This window comes from Embiotoca jacksoni, unplaced genomic scaffold (assembly GCF_022577435.1).
Source record: "Embiotoca jacksoni isolate LCO1_2020_lvr unplaced genomic scaffold, fEmbJac1.0.p SCAF_69, whole genome shotgun sequence".
Taxonomy (NCBI): domain Eukaryota; kingdom Metazoa; phylum Chordata; class Actinopteri; family Embiotocidae; genus Embiotoca; species Embiotoca jacksoni.
Window position 1 is genome coordinate 986,616 of NW_027185424.1, and position 24,184 is coordinate 1,010,799.

Below are 24,184 nucleotides of genomic sequence, written 5' to 3' on the forward strand. Positions count from 1 at the left end.
CACTAAAGTGATGTTTGTTGCCACCAGAGGCCTGAATATCACCACACGGGAGTCGAGTAAATAACCTGTCAAAGTGCATCCAGTCACACCTGCCAGCCTTGTTATAGCCGGTGGTCAAATTCACAACAGAAATCAAGTCAAGGACACCAAGTCCAACAAACAATGTGTAATGAGTGATGTTTGGACCCGTCTTTTAGAGAAAGGATGACAACATTCAACACCTCTACATTACATTACATTACATTTCATTTCATTTCATTTATCTGACTCTTTTATCCAAAGCGACTCACAATAAGTGCATTTCAACCATGAGGGTACAAAACTAGAACAACAAGAATCAAGAAAATACAATTTCTTTCAGAAAGCCAAACTACAAAATTCTATCAGTAAGTTCTGTTTTAAGATACTAAAGTTCAACTGTTCAAGGTAAAGGAGGAAGAGGAGTGTTTTTAGTTTGTGGTGGAAGATGTTCAGAGTTCCTGCTGTCCTGATGTCGGTGGGGAGCTCATTCTACCATTTAGGAGCCAGGACAGAGGAGGAGGAGGAGGACGAGGAGGAGGACGAGGAGGAGGAGAAGGAGGAGGAGGAGCGGAGTGAACGGGCTGGGATGTAAAGTTGGACCATGTCCAAGATGTAGACTGGACCCGATCTGTTCACAGCACGGTACGCAAGTACCAATGTTTGGAAACGGATGCGGGTATCTGGAATGATCACCTTTATCAAAAGGAATGATCTCCTATATTATCAGGAATGATCTCGTGTATCAGGAACGATCTCGTGGATCATCAGGAATGATCTCCTGTATCAGGAATGATCTCCTGTATCAGGAATGATCTCCTGTATCTGGAATGATCTCCTGTATCAGGAATGATCTCCTGTATCAGGAATGATCTCCTGTATCTGGAATGATCTCCTGTATCAGGAATTGATCTCCTGAATCACGAATGATCTCCTGAATCACGAATGATCTCCTGTATCAGGAATGACTTCCTGTATCTGGAATGATCTCCTATATCATCAGGAATGATCTCCTGTATCAGTAATGATCTCCTGTATCATCAGGAATGATCTCCTGTATCAGGAATGATCTCCTGTATCTGGAATGATCTCCTGTATCTGGAATGATCTCCTGTATCAGGAATGACTTCCTGTATCTGGAATGATCTCCTATATCATCAGGAATGATCTCCAGTATCATCAGGAATGATCTCCTGTATCAGGAATGATCTCCTGCATCATCAGGAATGATCTCCTGCATCATCAGGAATGATCTCCTGTATCAGGAATGATCTGCTGTATCTGGAATGATCACCTGTATCAGGAATGATCTCCTGTATCAGGAATGATCTCCTGTATCTGGAATGATCTCCTGTATCAGGAATGATCTCCTCTATCTGGAATGATCACCTGTATCAGGAATGATCTCCTGTGTCAGGAATGATCTCCTGTATCTGGAATGATCTCCTGTATCAAGAATGATCTCCTGTATCAGGAATGATCTCCTCTATCAGGAATGATCTCCTGTATCAGGAATGATCTCCTCTATCTGGAATGATCACCTGTATCAGGAATGATCTCCTGTGTCAGGAATGATCTCCTGTATCTGGAATGATCTCCTGTATCAAGAATGATCTCCTGTATCAGGAATGATCTCCTCTATCAGGAATGATCTCCTGTATCTGGAATGATCTCCTCTATCAGGAATGATCTCCTGTATCTGTCCTTGTGACAGCAGCTGGAGGAGTCTTTTGGAGAATGTCCTCCTCTGTCCCTGCAGCAGGTGGAGAGGGTGGTCCGGATGATCCAATATGGATAAGAGTTTCTTCAGCGTCCTCCTCATTGCCACCTTTTCCAGGCTGCCAAGTTTGCAGCCAATGACGGAGCCGGCCTTCTTCACCAGTTTGTTATAAATAACCACGTAACAATACGAATGTTATAAAACCAAAATATATGTGTTAGGATACATGACGTTGGTGATGACAGCCAATGCACTGATGGACCATCCGATCGATGGGTCAGTCTCTATAGGTGAAGCCTTCACTTTCAAACTTAAAAAGTTCAATGGTTGGTTTATATTTTACAAGATTGAGGTTGTTGTTTTCATAATTCCGGCTATTCTTCAGTTTACATATATAAATGATCCAAAGGGAACTAATTTAAGCACGTTGTGACGCATGTACGATTTTCAGTTAGTGGAATATGACTTTAAAGGCCGCTACCAAAGATGTGCGTGATAACACAGCTGACCTGTTTTTGCTACTTAAGCTTCTTTTGTAGGTGGAGTGAAGCCAAACTTGCTCAACCAGGTATTTGTTTTATGGTTAAAGAGCAGACTTCAGTCTTCATTGTCTTTGTCCCTGAGGACTCACCGGGTGAGGAGGATGAACGGATCGGCTCTCTCTCTACTTTACAGATTCGTATTGAAGTGAAATGAATGAAATAAAAGACGTTTATTAATTTCCAGTACTATTTTCAATGGGCAGTGCATTAATGACCATTTTTCTATTTTCACATTTATCTTTAAATAGACTGCACGACTGATTGTAAGATTGAAGACATGTGATTGTAATTGAAGAAAACAGTTTGCAACATCACCATAATCAAATTATGATTTTTTTTTTTTTTTTTTTTTTTTTTAACTTTCTGGGAGTACCAACAAATGAACGGAGCTCCAAAAGGGTCACAGCAAGAATTTCTTTAAGGACTACTTTTGCGTTTCTGTGCAATTTATTTTGCGTTACCTCACAATCCTTTTTTTCTTCCGTTCCCTCTGTGTCTACAGCCGTGGTTATAGCCTTGGTTACAGCTGTAGTTATAGCCTTGGTTACAGCTGTGGTTACAGCCTTGGTTACAGCCTTGGTTACAGCCGTGGATACAGCCGTGGTTACAGCCGTGGTTACAGCCTTGGTTACAGCCTTGGTTACAGCCGTTGTTACAGCTGTGGTTACAGCCTTGGTTACAGCCGTGGTTACAGCTGTGGTTACAGCCTTGGTTACAGCCTTGGTTACAGCCTTGGTTACAGCCGTGGTTACAGCTGTGGTTACAGCCTTGGTTACAGCCTTGGTTACAGCTCTGGTTACAGCCTTGGGTACAGCCTTGGTTACAGCCTTGGTTACAGCCGTGGGCACAGCCTTGGTTACAGCCTTGGTTACAGCCGTTGTTACAGCCTTGGTTACAGCCGTGGGTACAGCTGTGGGTACAGCCTTGGTTACAGCCTTGGTTATAGCCGTTGTTACAGCTGTGGTTACAGCCTTGGTTACAGTTCTGGTTACAGCCTTGGTTACAGCCTTGGTTACAGCTCTGGTTACAGCCTTGGGTACAGCCTTGGTTACAGCCTTGGTTACAGCCGTGGGCACAGCCTTGGTTACAGCCTTGGTTACAGCCGTTGTTACAGCCTTGGGTACAGCCTTGGTTACAGCCGTGGGCACAGCCTTGGTTACAGCCTTGGTTACAGCCGTTGTTACAGCCTTGGGTACAGCCTTGGTTACAGCCTTGGTTACAGCCGTGGGCACAGCCTTGGTTACAGCCTTGGTTACAGCCGTTGTTACAGCCTTGGTTACAGCCATGGGTACAGCTGTGGGTACAGCCTTGGTTACAGCCGTGGGTACAGCTGTGCCATCCCAAGGCTACAGTCATCATCACATACAGTCTGACCCTGTTTACATCTGGTATTAAAATGCCTGGTTGATTGGATCACAAGACAGCTCTCACAAGTATGGTAATTCACACCTGGGTTGATCATGTGTCTCCACATCCATGGACCATATTTGATTGGATCTCACTTCCCACTCTAAATCCAAATGAATGTACATCCTGTAAATATACAAGTAAATAAGAATAAATGGGAGGAGAGAGTTGTTGTTTCTCTTTGCTCATTCATGATGTCTTTCACATTTATAAATGTCTGAATACAGTGAAAGCGCTGGGGACGCATGTTGAAAAGCACCCTGCAGATTACTGTACTCCTTCCTTCTGGAGACCTCTTGAGCTAAGAATTCATCTAAATTTACTTTCACTAAGAACATAACCATGTCTATTGAGCAGTTGTACTACATCTGATACTAACTGCTGAGTTCAAAGTCAAATTCAATGAGATGATCCATGCTTTGAGGAGCTGTTAATGATTCATCTGTACGGTACATCGATGATAATGACCTCCTGAACCTAGTTAAAGGTGTAGTACGCAGTATTTGGGAGAGATGTGTGATGACAGCCACCTAACCTGGAAGCTTGTTTCCAACCTGAATCATCTGCTCATGTTTCTTGACTTTTTGGACTACGTTGAAGAAATGTCACCATGTTCCCAGATCTTAGCCATTAATTTAACCCATACAAATGAGGGCCAGAGGTACCAAGATAAGAAAAAGGTTCCACGAAGTCCCTGTTCGCCCACCATGTGATGAACAGAGGGCCGGCCTAGCATGGGGACAGAGCCTGGATACAAGGCCTCCAAACCCATCAGGCTTTACGTTGGATACCCTGTGATGCGGCCATGACATCACCTGCAATGGAGCAACATTGAATGGTCGGGCATTTTTCTTCCATACGTCTGAGCTACAGTTACTTGGAGAACCACTCTGTGTCGATTCGGCTGTTTTCTCTGCTGCCAAACAGAAAACCAGCTGCTTTATAACCCACCAACCGAGTGGCAGTAAAACTCCTCACCACCTCCAAGACAAGAAACTCTGCTGGATGTGTAGAATGGACTCTCTCTCTCACACACACACACACACACACACACACACACACACACACACACACACTCACTCACTCACTCACTCAGTGTTGAGCATCATTCATATCATTGATGTACATAATTGTAACTGTAACTGTAGCTAGATGAGTTACTGATTGAAATGATATTAATTTATGATTAAAGGCTTTGATATTGGTAGATTAATCACAAGTCAAATGGATTGATGTTGCTGCTATCATTGAATTTTTCAACTAAGAATAAAATTGATTGTGGATTAGTTTTGTTATTGTCTAAATTATATTAAACTTGAAGTGTGTTAGTGTGTGATCATTTGTGCATATTTATTGTAATTATATGATATACATATTGCTGGATTGCAAGGTCAGAGGTCAGTGCTTGGGTTCGCAGCTTCACTGTTCACTTCATAAGTGTTAATGCCTTTCTTGTATTAGCTTTTATAAATGGACGCCTCTGGCAACTTTTAATAATCTGTGAATGACAAAATCTACTCGCACTTGCACACCACATCTCAAACGGCCCCTTTTTCCAGCTGAATTCCCTCCCTGTTTACTACCAGCAGTTACCAGTAATTACTACCATAATGCACAATATTTATTCTCCATCATTTTACAAACTAGAGTGTCTGAATTCTAATTATTTTGTAATTACTGCCTTAAAAACTTCTGCAATGAAGAGAACAAAGTTGTGTCCATAATTTGCACTCTTTTCTGCAAAAAAAAAAAAACCCAACAACTCAATGTGCTTTTCTAGATGTGGAAATTACTGTTGACCAACTAATCAGCTGACTGTAATGACATAAAATGATGAAGACAGACAGATGAACGACTGAGAATCCGATTTATTTTCAAAATAAAAGATCCCGTGCAGACTCCCCATCGTACATCACGTCATCAACCCCCACTGGCCTTTCAGGTAGGACAAGAAATGTTCTCCGTTTGTGAAATATATGAAATAATAATGAGGATGAGTGTTTTCCATCGCAGCGTTACAAAACAGGCGCTGTGGACTCCCCGCGTCAGAAGAGGCAACCAGTTCAGATCTACATCTATTTACTATATTATCATAATATTATCATTGTTGTATTTCAATTGTGACAAATACACTACACTTTGTTGTATTAGAAGACTATAATTTTAATTTAAAAAAAAAAGTAGAGAAACATCCTTTTCTTTTTGATAAACACCCAATGTAAGAACTGTATTCGACTATGAGGTTGAGGTTAATTTGATATTTTCAGTTTAAATAGAAAACTTGAGATATGTGGAACACGTACACAAACACACATCAGAGCCAGTCTGGAAGCTCCTGTTCCAACAGCTTAAATGAAAAAAATATCTCAATTTCTGCCATGAACACTACATGCTGTCACAATGATATGAAAACATTTTTAAACTTCTATCATCATTTTTACAAATAAGGACAAACTGCTATATGTTTCCACACCAGTAACAGAAAGCTTCAAGTTAAAGATGCTGTAAAGCAAATTCCATGATTTTCTCCTCAATACATTGTAGACGTGTGAAATGAGTTGCTGAAAGCATGTACAAAGTTTGAAAACTTTGTCGCACTGAAATGTGGAGTTAGACCATTAAACAGTTTCTCACCCGTTTTCAGCTCAAGTTTTTTTAGGCGGAGCTAAAACCTAACCTATCTACGTCACAACAACCTATCTACCTCACAACAACCTATCTACGTCACAACAACCTATCTACCTCACAACAACCTATCTATCTACGTCACAACAACCTATCTACCTCACAACAACCTACCTATCTACGTCACAACAACCTATCTACCTCACAACAACCTATCTACGTCACAACAACCTATCTATCTACGTCACAACAACCTATCTACCTCACAACAACCTACCTATCTACGTCACAACAACCTATCTACCTCACAACAACCTATCTACGTCACAACAACCTATTTATCTACGTCACAACAACCTATCTACCTCACAACAACCTACCTATCTACGTCACAACAACCTATCTACCTCACAACAACCTATCTACGTCACAACAACCTATCTACCTCACAACAACCTATCTATCTACGTCACAACAACCTATCTACCTCACAACAACCTACCTATCTACGTCACAACAACCTATCTACCTCACAACAACCTATCTACGTCACAACAACCTATCTATCTACGTCACAACAACCTATCTACCTCACAACAACCTACCTATCTACGTCACAACAACCTATCTACCTCACAACAACCTATCTACATCACAACAACCTATCTACATCACAACAACCTATCTATCTACGTCACAACTACCTATCTACCTCACAACAACCTATCTACCTCACAACAACCTATCTACATCACAACAACCTATCTACGTCACAACAACCTATCTATCTACGTCACAACAACCTATCTACCTCACAACAACCTACCTATCTACGTCACAACAACCTATCTACCTCACAACAACCTATCTACGTCACAACAACCTATCTATCTACGTCACAACAACCTATCTACCTCACAACAACCTACCTATCTACGTCACAACAACCTATCTACCTCACAACAACCTATCTACGTCACAACAACCTATCTACATTACAACAACCCATCTACCTCACAACAACCTATCTACGTCACAACAACCTATCTACGTCACAACAACCTATCTACCTCACAACAACCTATCTACCTCACAACAACCTATCTACCTCACAACAACCTACCTATCTACGTCACAACAACCTATCTACCTCACAACAACCTATCTACGTCACAACAACCTATCTATCTACGTCACAACAACCTATCTACCTCACAACAACCTACCTATCTACGTCACAACAACCTATCTACCTCACAACAACCTATCTACGTCACAACAACCTATCTACATTACAACAACCCATCTACCTCACAACAACCTATCTACGTCACAACAACCTATCTACGTCACAACAACCTATCTACCTCACAACAACCTATCTACCTCACAACAACCTATCTACATCACAACAACCTATCTACCTCACAACAACCTATCCACGTCACAACAACCTATCTACGTCACAACAACCTATCTACCTCACAACAACCTATCTACATCACAACAACCTATCTACCTCACAACAACCTATCTACGTCACAACAACCTATCTACATCACAACAACCTATCTACCTCACAACAACCTATCTGCGTCACAACAACCTATCTATCTACGTCACAACAACATATCTACCTCAAAACAACCTATCAATCTACGTCACAACAACCTATCTACGTCACAACAACCTATCTACCTCACAACTACCTATCTACCTCACAACTACCTATCTACCTCACAACAACCTATCTACGTCACAACTACCTATCTACGTCACAACAACCTATCTATCTACGTCACAACTACCTATCTATGTCACAACAGCCTATCTACGTCAGAACAACCTATCTATCTACGTCACAACTACCTATCTACGTCACAACAACCTATCTATCTACGTCACAACTACCTATCTACGTCAGATCACAGCCGGTTTATATAACCTTCTGCATGGCTCCTCCTCTCACACGGTGAAACGCTATAAAAGCCTGCAGCTCATTTGCATAAGAGGTCATCCCAATGGACTTAAGTTCAACTCCTGACATAGTCAGATTGTTATTGTACATCAGCTAGCTGCTACAGGGTGTCTCCCTCCACCCGCAAGGGAATCTGCAAGAACCTCTAAACTGGCGCTGCATCTCCAATTAAATTTCCTACTGAGGAAGAAAGGAAAAAGAGGTGGATTGATTTTGTCAAGAGCATCACTGATGGAGAGCTTCGCATCAACACCAACAGCCTCCTCTGCAGGAACCATTTCATGGTGGATAGTTTCATCAACTTCCACCAGAGACGGACGGAGTTCACGGACGCACCGCTCCTCCTGCAGCGTGGAGCCGAACCGAGCTTCACCCTCACAGCCGTTCATCTCCCGGTCGCACCGGCACCGTCCCCTGCCAGCAGGGTCCGCTGCCGCCGCCGACCGTGTCCACCGTCACCGGCAGTCCACCGCTGCTGCCGCCATCGGTGGGGTCCACCGCCGCCAGCAGTCCACCACTCAGCATAAGTTCTGTACTTGTTATAATTATACTAGATAACTTTTCCACAGTAACTCTGCTATATTTAATCCGCAGTGCAAACCTCTAACGTGATTTTATTCGGTGTAGAATAACTTTATTTTCATGAAATGGGAGCTAACGTGCTAATTAGCTTCTATTGAGCTCGTAGCAGAGTTCAGAGGAAAATGCTCCGATAACCGCAGATTGTTTTATGGGTCTCAATAAAGCTCCGATAAGGAACTATAATATATGTAACTCTGTATTTTACATGTCGGGGTGATGGTGAACATGGACCAGAGGAGATCTAGTCCTCCCGATTAATGAGGGTTGTTGTTGTTGTACTCTGGTGTAACGTTACAATCAGCGACCCTCTCGGTTACATGTACCGGTCCGGATAAACGAGCCCGACTACATGTGGAGGAGGCTGCAGAGAGCAGGTGGAGGAGGTGGAGGAGGAGGAGGAGGGACATCAGTGAAAGAGAAAGACTGTCGGCTCGACCTGAGCAGGTTCAAAGTTTGAATTGACGTGATGTAATGAATTGACATGTGATGTAATGAATTGACGTGTTCAATGAATTGAATTGATGTAATGAATTGACGTGATGTAAAGAATTGACGTGATGTAATGGATTGATGTGATGTAATGAATTGATGTGATGTAATGAATTGACGTGATGTAATGAATTAACATGTGATGTAATGAATTAACGTGATATAATGAATTGACGTGATGTAATGAATTGATGTGATACAATGAATTGACATGTGATGTAATGAATTAACGTGATATAATGAATTGACGTGATGTAATGAATTGACGTGATGTAATGAATTAACATGTGATGTAATGAATTAACGTGATATAATGAATTGACGTGATGTAATGAATTAACGTGATATAATGAATTGACGTGATGTAATGAATTGATGTGATACAATGAATTGACATGTGATGTAATGAATTGATGTGATGTAATGAATTGACGTGATATTATGAATTGACGTGATGTAATGAATTGACGTGATGTAATGAATTGACGTGGTGTAATGAATTGACGTGATGTAATGAATTGACATGTGATGTAATGAATTGATGTGATGTAATGAATTAACGTGATGTAATGAATTAACGTGATATAATGAATTGACGTGATGTAATGAATTGACGTGATATTATGAATTGACGTGATGTAATGAATTGACGTGATGTAATGAATTGACGTGGTGTAATGAATTGACATGTGATGTAATGAATTGATGTGATGTAATGAATTAACATGTGATGTAATGAATTAACGTGATATAATGAATTGACGTGATGTAATGAATTGATGTGATACAATGAATTGATGTGATGTAATGAATTGATGTGATATAATCCAGCGTTGTTCACGTTGCAGTCGTTACAGAACTAAATCAACTCCTCCTCTCTTATTATCTCCACTATTGTAATGGTGCAGGTCATTAGAAGTAGTTGGAGACTCACTGTCTTCTGTCTCTGGTGTCCAGTTTGACTCCTGGGTTACAGATCAGGGGGACAAGCTGGATTTGATTGCATCTGTATGTTTCACTCATTGGACAAATAAATTCTGATTCTATTGTTTTCATAAAGCAGGCTGCTCCGTCCACCAGAGAGACAGAGGACCAGTGGGACATCATGCATAAAGTCACCGAGAGGTTGGATGTCAGACGGACCGCTTAGTGGGGAAAAGAACTGCAGCCACAGGACTGTCCTACAGGACACTGAACACCTTCCAGCGAGGGGGCGGAGCTTCAGCTCCTTCAGGACACGCCCCCTCAGTCTCAGAGCAGAGAAGACTGATGATTTTCTCACCATTTCAAAGCCTAATTTAACAACCTCGTTTGTGGGGTTTTTTTTCATTTAAATTTGGATGGGTAGTTAACAACCCATACTTCTGTGGTGTGATGAACTTAAAACTCATTTTCATTTCTACTTTACAGCATCTTTAACCGTTTTTACAGTTAACCAGCTGTTAAAACAAAGCGTGATGTAATATTAAAAGGCTCTAATAAACAACGAGCATAGTGAGGCGTTGATGCATCTGTTTATTGAATGGAACATAATAATAAAAACAATTTCACATTCAGTTTTATTTAATTCCTTTTTGAACAAATACAAGAGTCAAAAGAAACAAAACCCATGTGGTCAATATTAAGTACAACAATTAGTGTTCACACCTGACCACACAGAATATATTGAACAATTCAAGAAAAAGCAGGACGCTCATGTACTTTATGTACCGCAATATTTTTTTTTTTTTTTTAAACTCCAGCTATTTTAAAAGGCCAAATAAGTTTATTTTTGTAGAATGGTAATGTCTCTGCCTCAATTCTTTAAGCTTGTTCGAATAATTGCTTTCATCCTCTTTAGCAGCATGATTTATACTACTGTAAGGTTTTAAGATATTTTAGCTGAGGCCTTCTTTTTTTTTACATAGGCAGCTCATTTCCCTTCTACATCAAATTTATATCACTGAAAGGTCAAATCTGCATGCTTGAACACATTGTTTTTATGGCCCCCAAAAATATGGAAGCAGGATGTGAAATGTGTCCCGACTTCCAGTGATGAGGACACCGGTTCACATTTTTCATTGCAAGAATGAGACTCAGGAAAAATAGAGTTCTTGTGCTGAGGAGAGGAAGGGAGAAAAGTCATGTGACACAAGTTTGTTAGAAAACATTTTTTTCTTTAAAATGTAGACAACTCACAATAGTAACACCGACTCATAACATTATGATGCCAGTCACACTCTCCACTTAGCTTACTGTCATCGCATGACTAAACAGCTGCAAACAATAACCTAACATCATTTGTTCAATTATAGCTGCACTGAGCTGTGATTATTCAACCTACCTGTTGTTGCTTCTTGATGTTTCTCAGCGGTTGCCATCTTCCCTTTGAATGAAGGCTGATAGAACCAGTAGCAATATCGCAGCCCTCTACTGGCCTCCTCATTGGCTTATTGTGTGCTCAGGGGTTCAACTGGAGGATGAAGGGACGCCCCTGACAACACGCCCCTGAAGGCGCCACCTCATGACACGCCCCCTCACAACACACCCCTGAGGGCACTCCCCCTCGTGACTCTCCCTCAGGCCCCTCTGGTCTGCAAGCTGCAGCCAGACTCCAATTTAGATGAAGCGTTTTAAAAAAGATAAGTACTTCTGATGTACAGCATCTCACCCATCAGATGTAAACAAGTCAACTATCTGATGTATCAGAAAGATACAAAGAACACAACTAGTGCTTGTTGAGTGCCGCTCCAACTGTTAATGTACGGCATTTGCAAAATCGGTGGTCAATAACAAAAGGGAAGCAAATGGACAATTTTGTTTGACTAAAATAACAAAACAGACATGAAGCAATAAATATTCACAACTAAATCTACAACCTAAACATTTAGTGAAAGGCTCCAAAAAGAGTCGGTCGCTCATCTCGAATGATAACAGCAACAGTGTGCCTGTATTGGACTAGAGCTGGATATTTTTTTTCTAAATGAGTCTAAATATATTTGAAAAGAAAAATTAGAAAAACAAAGTCTTTGGAGGACAAATATGCATGTGAATATGCTGCAAGAATGATTTCAAAATTCAAGACTCATCTCACTTTACACCTTATGTAGGTCAGAGAAGACCAAAAGAGGAAGAGACAATCGTACTGTTCACCTGCAAACTTCATGTCTTATTTCTAATATTTACTTCAATCCAACAGCTACATGAGCTAATAATGGATTTTGTGGAGACATAGAAAGCAGTTATGTGAAAGACAGACGCCACATAAACTGGTTTTCTTTGCAGTTATTTCCTTTTTTTCCCCCCAAATGCAAATAAGCCACGCCCACTGATGACATTGCATTTCCAACTTCAGGTCCTGGTTCCCAACAAGAACGAATGGCATGTTCTAAATACTGGTTCTGGGTTGTGATGTACAATTAAGTATAAACATGAAGTAAATCAGACTGCACACATTAAATATGAAAATTGAAACATGTCTACATGTCTCACTAATTAGTGATCTTTTTATGCCTTGTAACATTTGGCATTAGAGGCAGCGAGAGCTTTAAGTATCCCTGTCGCTCACTGATCTTCTCATTGAATATACTTTATTAAAATGCTATGTGGTCCTCCCATCATGTTCCCCACCAGTCTTCTTCTGCAGTGTTCTCGTGCTTCTACGAACTATTTAAACAATCCTCCCGTCCCATCTCCATCTACCACCGGTCAATTACCAACGAGGCTTAAAACATTGACCAACCTTTGGCTTTTTGGTGTGTGGGTCGGTTCCAGAAAACCTTTTCAATTTAAGGGGGGATTTCTTGTTTGCCATAAATGAACAAGGATTACATGTATTTTATCTCAGGGTCTGTTCAGATTTTTATTGCCCACTGAATAAAAATCCTACAATAGCACACATATCACGAGCTACATTATATGAGCCTCCTAAAAAAACAAACAGATATTACAAACATGTTGTTTAGTCAGCCAGAAATCTCCTTTCATCCCATCAGAGGTGAGCGAGACTGACAGCCTGGTTTTTGAACTTCAACCAAAGGCCAATATTGACCTGATGGGTTTTGTCGAACTTGAGCATCAAGTGCCAAATGTGAAACAGAAGCAGAAGCAACAGAGACAGAAAAAGAAAAGCTCAGTGTTTGTGCTCGGTGGTGCACCATCTGTCTCACTTCCTTCACATTGTGCTTTCAGCAGCTTCATGCTCCACGTATCTCTGTTCACAATGCAGAAGTTTACCAGCAGTCAAACGAGGCAACTTGAATTAAATTGAAGCACCTGCCTTCACAGAGATAACATGTCATCTGCTAAATGTACACAAGCACTTTTCCCTGCATGCTTGCATTTTGTTCTACAGGACTAGTTGCCTTTATGTCACTGTACTATTGATGCACAGATTAACATTGTACTCAACAGTTTTCCAGTGACATAGAGGAAATAAAGTCATCAGACTCTCCCATCAGATGTCCTGTTGTACTGAAAAAATAACCACTGATGTAAATTACTTACAACCTGTAAGTAATGTAAATAAATACAGAATGCAATCATTTGCAAATTAAAAAAAACAACATATTTAATTCCAAATACACCAAAGACAACATATCAAATGTTGAAATGGACCATTTTTATTGCTTTATGTAAAATATATGTTAATTTTTAATTTGATGCCAGCAACACGTCTCAAAAAACTTCAAAATAAGCTTTTTTTAAAAAATTTTATAAAACGATACAATTTCTCAGTTTCAACATCTGATATGTTGTCTTCAGTCTATCTGCAATAAAATATGGGTTTATGTGATTTGCAAATTATTGCATTCTCTTTTGCGTTTTTTCATAGCATCCGAAGATTTTTTTTTTGGAAACGGGGTTGTACTTCTTATGCGTTCATATTTTCATAAACATCTCATCATCTTAAACTGTTTTAGTGCGCATGGTGTTTTCACATCAGATCTGTTTGCAGCGGTTCAAACATCCTGACATTTGGACTTTTGTGCTGTTCATTAATAGCACTTTATTTTAAATTGAACTGAATTAAACTACTAGTAAGTACATCTGTGGCTCATGAACACCTTAACCTATAAATCTGTGAGTTAGATGATCAGGTTCAGTGCCGCACGAGCTGCTACAGGAATGTGATGCTATATTGCGCTGATGATATTTGATGACATCAGCAAATCAGCAGCAGCTCAAAGTTCATTTGTAATGAGTCTGTGTGAACATAATTAAAGCAGAGCTACAATGCGATGGATCTTTTTCTTACAAGTGTAAAAGTGACCTTGATGTCCTCACAATGAATCATTAGCATATTTAGACGAGTGACTGATGCCATTCTAATAAAACACTGCAAACATGAGAGCACAGATCCAGCAGAGCGGTCGCTGTCAGCAGAGGCTCTATGGATTCAGTACAAGAAATCAGTTTTCATTTTGCAGAGTCCACAGACCGCCCAATACAGTCACCATTGATATGAAAGATAAAGCCAAATCAGTCTGTGTTCCAAGGAACTCTTTAGTGGAACAACCTTTTTGTTGCTTTACTCTGAGACCTTCTGGTTTCACACTGTAAATAACCACAATCACAGCCTGGCTTTCATTCTGAGTGACAGATATGCAAATACATCACCACATTGTCTTTTTTTTATGCATTAATAAACATTCAGAAACAAGCCAAGAAGACCATGAAATATTTCCATTCCACGCAGTCTCTATATCAAAGTCCAACCTTCACAGGTATTTATTTTTATAATATCCACTATTATAAATAATACAAAACCACTGCACCATAACTTAAATTGTATTAAGTTTCTGTTTTCTATATAGTATAAAACATTTTTTTTAATTACTATCTTCATTTTCAAAAGGCATGATTTGCTAAGAGTTCATCATCTTTAAAGTTACTGGTACAAATTAGTCTGATATTCTTACAAAACTGCATAATTTTCAAACACGTGCACTATCACAAACTTTTTTTTTATATCTATAACTCTGAGAAGCATCCATGTGGACAGATATGACTTCTGCTTTACTGCACGGTGCGCTTTACACTATAATCACATAAATCATCAACGTCAGGTTTAACATTAGCTCAACTCTGAATTCAAGCAACCCAGACAAGTTAAACTATAAGTTAAAAAAAATGTCCCCTCGGGGATTAATAAAGTAAATACCTACCTACCTACCTACCTACCTATCACCAGCAAACAATTTAAAGAAGCAGTTTCTATGAGCACCCTTCAACATGTGTAAAAACATACCTGGTCTTAATGGTGGGGTTCATCCTGAGAGGAAACAGTCCCAGGTCTATGTCTCTGCAGTCAGGATTAAACTCTAGGGCTCCTGAGACGTAAATCATAAAGTAGTCCCAGAGCTCGGGGAGTTTCTTGGAGGAGAGAATCATGAGGGAAACTTTAAGGGATGTTTGAGAGAGGCTGTTATCCTGAGAGGGGGACAACCAGCAGTGTTATATCACCTCAGCTCAGCTCACCTCACCTCAGCTCAGCTCAGCTCAGCTTGCCTTTAAGCACTCCTGGCTCCCCGAGCCTCAACAGTCTACTCAGCACCTACATGTAGCTGACTGTCTCCTCCCCTCAGGGACACAACACAAGCACAAAATGAACTCGCCCTCTCCAAACTCCTTCAAAAACTGTCATCCTGTTTCCTCCAAAGTGATTAGCTGCTGCTTAGTAGATGCTAAATGCACAACCTAGTTGGCTGTGAACGTTGTGCCAGCCTGTAATCCCAGGTGAGATTTCAATTGTGACAAAAGATGAAGAATTCAGTTAGCATTGCATATATTGCATCATTTTTCCAAAGAAATTTAAGAATATTGCTGAATCAAATGCTTTCATTGTGCTTTTTAAATAAGTACAACAACATAACTGCACATATGATGTAGGCCAGTGTTAATTATATACCTTATGATTTCACACTTAGCAGATATTGTCTTCGTTTTGTTCGGACTATTTCTACTTTCACTTCTAAATATTTACAGCTGTTTATCTTGCAGTGAAAAATCAAACAGAAATTCAAACTTAAGCCAAGACTCCATCAACAAAACTCCAAAAAGAATAAAAGAATAATTTGAAATACGGGAAGTTTTAAAACAAAAAGTAAAGCTCCACATCGTCATCCAACACTTGAGATCATGTGGAATATAAATGGTACAAGTCAGGCATTTCCCCACCTCAGTAAACCTGACTTTGCGCAGTACTAATTCAATGCTTTTGCAGCTCTGGATAATCCTCATAATAAGACCGTGTGTCCAAACCTGTCGGAGGAACCTGCTGATTTGGCCTGAAACAGCTGTTTGGAGCAGGTTTGTGTTGCCTGTCTCTCCCGCGCGCCGGGCTGAATTTGTCCACGTACCAGTAAATGAGGGACAGTCCGTCGAAACGCTCGAGCTCTCTCCCCCGCTGCTTCAGCAGAGACATATTATCCAAACGGTGCAGGTGTTGAGCTCCTCGCTGCTGCCGGTCAAAGTTTCAGAGCGGAAACCGAAGCGGGCCCGTTTCCAAGCGCGCATCACTCCGCCCGCTCTTCCGCTGGCCGCGCGCTGAGAACCGCGCGCTGAGAACCGCGCGCTGGCGCTGACGACGCGGATGTGTCAGCACTCATTCCTTCAAACCAACGACACGGACACTGCTCTCCGGTAACGGCGCGCTCTCTCGACCTGATTCTAATCTCACCGACACGTGGGGCTTTTTTTTTCTCCTGCTGACTGACCTGAACGCATCTGTTTGACAAATTCAAATGTGTCTCCGCACTTGTGACAGACAGACAGCCTCCCCGGTCTGTCCAGCAGGACCCCGGTCTGAGACACGACTCCTGGATCAGGGATGCGGCATTCAATGTCCAATTAAGAAAAACGGAAGAAAAACGGTATCCACGGGCAGTGGACAGTATACTCCACCTGCTTGTGAGAATTCACAGCACTCACCTCTTTTAAAGGTATGACGCCACTGACGGACATTTTGTCTAGTTTACTCGCGGTTCCCTTATTTTCAAATAATTGCAGTGTTTTTACACAACAGGTCAGAAATACCTTTCTTGGAATAACAATTTATAGTTTCATGGCTTTAGTTAAAATATCCTAGAATTACATCCATTTCTCCTTTACTGTATGTCAATTTGTAAATAGCTGCTATTCATTTGAACATTTTCAGGAAATCATGCAGCCAGAACTGTTGGATCAAAGCTGCAGCTGCCATCTGGAATCAGCTGGAGTCAGCTGGAATCATCAGCTGGAGTCAGCTGGACAGGTCGAGGAGGGAACCAACTAGTCAACATGCATTCAAATGTAAACGGAAATCTGGGCACACAATACGTGTTCAGCAGATTACAAGAAATGTTTTTTCTCTTGCTTGTGTCCACGGATGCTTAGACATAAGTAGTGATACTGGGGGAATTGTCCTTTTGAAATTAATAAAGTAAGAAATTACAGGACACAAGCTGTCTTTCACAGGACACCTGGAGGTTATATAACCAATATATATTGGAGCACTGCTGGCGAACAAATTAATGATGGCACAAAACCCATTCAAGTGAAGTGACAATGAGCAAAACACGTTTGACTATACGGGGAGTTTTGAGTGACCCTATGTGGAAATCTATTTTTAGGAGTTAATTTATATATGAATATATTTTGTATGTGTTGCACACTCATAAAAACCCAATAAAACTCCTTACATAGCCACTGGTGGTGCAGCTCCTTGGTCTTGTTTTCTTCCACTGTACCTAGATTGAAGTATCAGCAGGAATGATAATTATCTTATTGGTACCTCATTCAACACACAACAAAACACTCAAATTCACAAAATAAAATCTATAATGCACTTCACTTCCCAGATATCACGTGTTAATCAAGTTTTAAAAAGTGCTTTCATGTTCTTTTGTAGACATGCATGGTCACCCATCCAGCTTTTGCATTTATTCCAAACAACTGAATTGAGTGGCATTTTTCACCCATTCTCTCCAATAGCAGCAGAATTTGTAATATCAGGTGGTTCGAGGTAACTGTTGTCCCGGTAGATCGGGTCATGTAAAAGCAGTGAGCTCAAAAGCATGTCAGCATGAGATTACACAATAGAAAATGGAATCCTAGAACACTACAATTCCCAAGGTTGTTGGAAGTTATAAAAAAAACTGCAAAGAAACCAGAATGTGCAACCTTGTGCTAATAACTGCCTGGGAGATGATTGACATATATTTTCTATGTGTAAAAATGCAAGCTCAATTAATTAAAGACACAAATACTTGCTAAAGTACTACCTATACATTATAACAATAAATTTTATTAATATTAACATAATTTTGTTAATATAGCCATAAAGACCAAATATCATTGTGCCTTTTTGCTTATGTAATATATATAGTTTTTTTTTCCTACAGGGTCTCATAGCCTATGTTTTTTTTATGGTTGTAAAGTTTTGTCTGTTTGTTCCAGAGGAAGAGCAGCTTTATGGTAGTTTTCTACCATGAGAGCTGCTGCCCACAGGGTCCTCTGAGGACAACGTCACGAACACAACTGATCCCTGCTGTCGACCTCTTACAACCCCACTCACATTTAAACTGAGACTCACTACTGTTCATGTTAAAGTGACAGCTTCCGCTGCAGACATAGTTGGGTTTTTTGGTTTGTTTTTTCTGTTCATCTGCTATCTGAATGGAGGCATCTGGTCAGGTGATAGTGTTTTATAACTAGTGTTTCTGGCCCTGTGCCCAGAGGATTATTCAGAATATTTTTTGATATACTTTGGCCCTGACATTTAGCACTACGTTCCACATTAACACTTAACATTTCTTAAAATACGGATTCACAGGTTATCTTTAAAACAAGGTCTTGATTTCCATTCCAATCTTGTCATCAGATATCATACTACAAGGACCATGGTTACAAAACAAACGCAGCTAGACTATACATCTTATTGTTTCTTTGCAGTGTCTGATCTGGAACTTTGTACTCTTTTGTACTCTCCAAATCTTGTCAACATTGCTTTATTTTGTTTTGACAAAATTCCAAAATCTTAATTTTAAAACCCATAAATCACCATGGTGACACAGGTGTCACAAACTCTTTGGCTGTTGTGGTAAGTTTCTTATGCAACCCTTGACTTTAACTCATGAAATCTCTAAGTGACATCTATTTAACATCCTGTGACGTGTTTGTCACAATAAGAAAAATGATAATTAACAACTCAATAATTATGGGTGATTCAATTATATCGAATTTATATATTTGCAGTTTTTCAATTCCCAGCATATTTAAAGAAAATGTAAACATAATTTTTTTTTATAAAATTTGTTTTATTTTATTAAATTACTTTACAATATTGCATCTTAATACTGAAATTGCACCCCATCTTAAGCTAAAATACCCTTCTTGGTAAATAAAACAAACACATTTTTACTATCCTATGTTGGTCCTATTTTAACATCATTATATTTTTTGCAGTATGAATAACAAGAGCTGATATGTTGTTCAGGATGTACGGGAGATCATTAATGGAGAAGACAGTGAATTTGAAAGATGTGAAGGTAGCTTGAGTGACCCTGATTACACTCTCAGCAACAAAGGCACGGAGAGTGATGAGGACAGTAGGTGTGGTGATTTAAGGCTTTTTCCATCGGCTCAGTCTGCGACGCGTTCTGTCTCCCAGAGTGAATCACCATCATTAAAGTCAATGCATTATATAGAATATAGTCAATGCTTTAAATAGGCTATAATCAATGCCTTATATGGGATATAGTCAATGCTTTATATAGGCTTTAGTCAATGCTTTATATAGGCTATAGTCAATGCTTTATATAGGCTATAGTCAATGCTTTATATAGGATATAGTCAATGCTTTATATAGGATATAGTCAATGCTTTATATAGGATATAGTCAATGCTTTATATAGGCTTTAGTCAATGCTTTATATAGGATATAGTCAATGCTTTATATAGGATATAGTCAATGCTTTATATAGGCTATAGTCAATGCTTTATATAGATATAGTCAATGCTTTATATAGGATATAGTCTATGTTTTATATAGGCTTTAGTCAATGCTTTATATAGGCTTTAGTCAATGCTTTATATAGGATATAGTCAATGCTTTATATAGGATATAGTCAATGCTTTATATAGGATATAGTCTATGTTTTATATAGGCTTTAGTCAATGCTTTATATAGATATAGTCAATGCTTTATATAGGCTTTAGTCAATGCTTTATATAGGCTTTAGTCAATGCTTTATATAGGCTTTAGTCAATGCTTTATATAGGATATAGTCAATGCTTCATATCCCTCTGGTTGCGTCACATTGCTCCACATAAGATAAGCAGTGAGTCCAGCAAGCTGAACAGACCAGACGGGCCGGGCAGGAAGTCAGTCAAGAAAATCTAATAAAATCCCTATTAATTTTCAAAATAAAACACTTTGTGGAAACTTCCAGTCGTAAAACACATCACTACATCACCGTCTACCCCAGCGATCTTTCAAATTGGATAAGAAATGCGTTCTCCCCCCTCTACAAACACGGTATGTGAAATAGTTTTGTAACAGATAGGAGCATTAATGTTTTTAATGACTAAAACACAGCAGGCTGTATTAGCTTTGTCTGTAGGCTGCAAAACAAAGGAAAAGAAATTACAACAATAACCACAAAACGTACAATGAAGCAACTGTTTAAGAACCTTTACCCACGATAGAAGCACATAAATTAAGGAAACATGACCAGATCAGAGGGTAAGATAAAACGGGAAACGCTGCGCTTCCAACACGCTTCCAGTTGGATATGAAGCCGCGCAATGGACAGAACAAAGTCACGGTGCAGACGCGATGTGACGGACCCGTGTTCAGTGGAATATGCAGCTCAGACAGTCGGGAATCAAGGGATTTAGATAAAGTAACCAAACAGAAACCTGGTATTTCAGAAGGTTCATAACTGCAGAAATACTTGAGTCACTAAAGGAACAAGCAAATTAATACAGTGTCCAAAAATCTGAATGTCACAGAAATGTTAACACCACCAGAAGTGGAAATGCCAACTGTCCTTTACCTGTGCATGGGTCTTTGCCAAATGCCGGGAAATCGTACATACTGGGAAAACGACAGGATGTCACATGATAACTGACAACATGTCACGCAACTGTTCTCAGACCCTTCTGGTATCTCTACAATTCACTGACAACACCAATTTGTCAAACCAGCAAGTAGAGGATAAGTGTTGGAAGATCCGTCCATCCTGGCTTGATACAGTATGTTTTACAAACGATGCCTATATGAGGAGCACAACTCTACTGATGATTATTGCCAGTAAGACAATATGTGAAAGCCTCCATCCTTTGGGATTGAAAATTTGGGGCCACTGCTCTTTCTCAGAAATCCTTTGGGATGTTTTGGTCTGTGAAGGTGGAACTGTAAAAAAAACTCACTCCACATGAGAGGTCAAGCTGTGTGAAACTCTCCCACCAAACTGAATCACAAAAGTATTTGCAGAATGTTTTCTTTTTTTTCTTCACAAACCAGAGAAAGCATTTGTGGAGGTCCACAGGCCACACATTGTGAAGTAGTAAATCATTCTGCAGTGACTGTAAACTACTTGGTGTCCAAAAGCCAAAAGGCTTGCCCAACTCTTAACTCCACATCTTCACCACCTCCACACAGGCAAGTTAGTGTTGGCGTTCCAGATGATGATGTCTTTGCTTCACTTAAGAAAGATCCATCCATCCATTATCTATACCCACTTTCTCCTGAACAGGGTCACGGGGGGCAGAGCCTATCCCAGCCACACATTGGGCGAAAGCAGGAAACACCCTGGACAGGTCACCGGTCCATCACAGGGCCAACACACGGAGACAGACAGAAACATTCACACGCATTCACATCATGTGACATTCACAACATTCACAACTATGGGTAATTTTAAAATCACCAATCAAACTGAAATGAACACCGGCCTTAAGCATCTGGAGGCCCATTTCAACAGCAAGCATTGGGTCCTATTGTGAGCTTGATATTTTTACATTGAGCTGATCATGAGTGCACAACCAGCAGCAGGTAGATGTCCACAATGAAGCAACGAAGGTGATTACATTTTCAGGATAAATTTTCATCCATTATCTATACCCACTTTATCCTGAACATGGTGATGGGAAGGCTGGAGCATATCCCAGCTGTCTTTGGGCGAAGGCAGGAAACACCCTGGACTGTTGTCCAGTCGCCGGTCCATCACAGGGCAGACATAGAAAGAGACATGCAAGCTCACATTCACACCTACAGGCAATTTAGAATCACCAATTAACCTGACATGATTTTGGATGGTGGGAAGAAGCCAGAGTGCACGAAGAGAACCTCCGCAGGCACGGGGACAACATGCAAACTCCACAAAGAGAGGGCCCCGCCCCGGGTTCAGACTCCGCCCCGGGTTCAGACTCCGCCCCGGGTTCAGACTCCGCCCCGGGTTCGGACCCCTCCCGGGTTCAGACTCTGCCCCGGGTTCGGAACTCAGAAATTAAACATTATTAAAACACAAACAACGTTTTATTCTTCCCACAGGAAGGAAAACAACCAGCTACAATCACAGGCTACAATATAATTTTAATCCAAACGAGCCCTCATCAGAGCTGAACAGATAACACTTAAAGATAACACTGCTTCCACTTTCATATACAGTCTGTGTTAAACGATTCTGCTGCAGAATAACAAAACTATGATTGGTCCCAGTGCATATATTTTTCTTGGACTCCTCCCCTCACATTTCCAAAGCAACCAAGTTAAATAGATGTTTGTGATTGGTAGAAATTATGTTTTTGATAAAACATGCCATGTTGGACACCTAACCAATAATGTTATAACTTTAGGACATGTGGAAATGTAAATAAAAGTGAGTGTTACCACACAACATATATGTAACATTACAGATGTTTGATACCAAGAGGCAGTTTAAAAAAAAAAAAAAAAAAAAAATTGTTGATGTTTGATGTTTTACAGCGTATATCCCCCACAATTTTCTTTTCAGAAAAAATGGGTCTGGGTTATCCTGTATGTGATACTGTACATACTGTATGTAATACTGTATAACGCTGTATGTCTCATGGTCCATTCACAATTTCCATCATGTCAACATGAGGTAAACACTGTTTGAACTCTGCATGGTTACATTTAAATAAACAGTCTGACTGGGTTGAGTTAAAGTCTGTCTCTTGTATGTCTCTCATTGGATTGTTCACAATCCTTCAGTTACCTTAATCCCACAAAGGAGCTCTTATGTATAGCAAACTTCGGGCCAAGCACGTGCCCTGCAGATATAATTGGGGTCAGGGATCTTACATGGAGCCCAAAACCAGCTAATCCGGTCAGGTCCAAGAGGGCACTCCTTCAAACCTCCTTAGCCTTTCACTATAACTATTAACCCAAAAACTATGGCAGACATTGCCTTACGCACACCTCACCTGTATTACAGGTTTTAATGGACACGATCCCTGTATTTCTGAGTGCTTTTCCCTTTGTGTTTTCCCCACCTTCCCTGTTGGTGTGTGTGTGTGTGTGTGTAGGAACATTGCAGCTCATTAGGCTCCACCTGCTGCTCATTATCTCGGGCAACTGACACAGTTGATCTTCGTTCCACCAATCAAGCCTGGCAGTACATCTACCGCTGGTCGAGCCCTCCAGCTTCGACAGATTGTTCTGTCTCTCTCAGAGGTGGTTACTGACCGAAAGCTGCAAGTTAGCTCTCGGTGAACTCTCCGCGCCTGACTAATCCCTTGTACCTGTGTCCAGATCCTGTCACTCAACCACCTGTGGACACTCTTGTCTTCAGTAATCCGGCCTGCAGCGTCCATGAAGTTACTTGCTGTACCAAC

At 40.3% G+C, this 24,184-nt stretch overlaps 1 protein-coding gene across 3 annotated transcripts in view; it reads right to left on the reverse strand.

Moving 5' to 3' along the window:
• Nucleotides 1-16,899, reverse strand: part of LOC138214240 (syntaxin-binding protein 4) — a 106,743-nt gene extending 89,844 nt beyond the window's left edge. The window contains exon 1 of one of the 3 annotated variants that reach the window (XM_069175639.1): nucleotides 16,702-16,899. In XM_069175639.1, coding sequence (XP_069031740.1) covers nucleotides 16,702-16,766 — 65 coding nt within the window. In that variant the 5' untranslated portion in view covers nucleotides 16,767-16,899. The remainder of the gene's footprint in view (nucleotides 1-16,701) is intronic. The other 2 variants (XM_069175638.1, XM_069175640.1) reach the window with 2 other exon arrangements.
• Nucleotides 16,900-24,184: the final 7,285 nt, after the last annotated feature.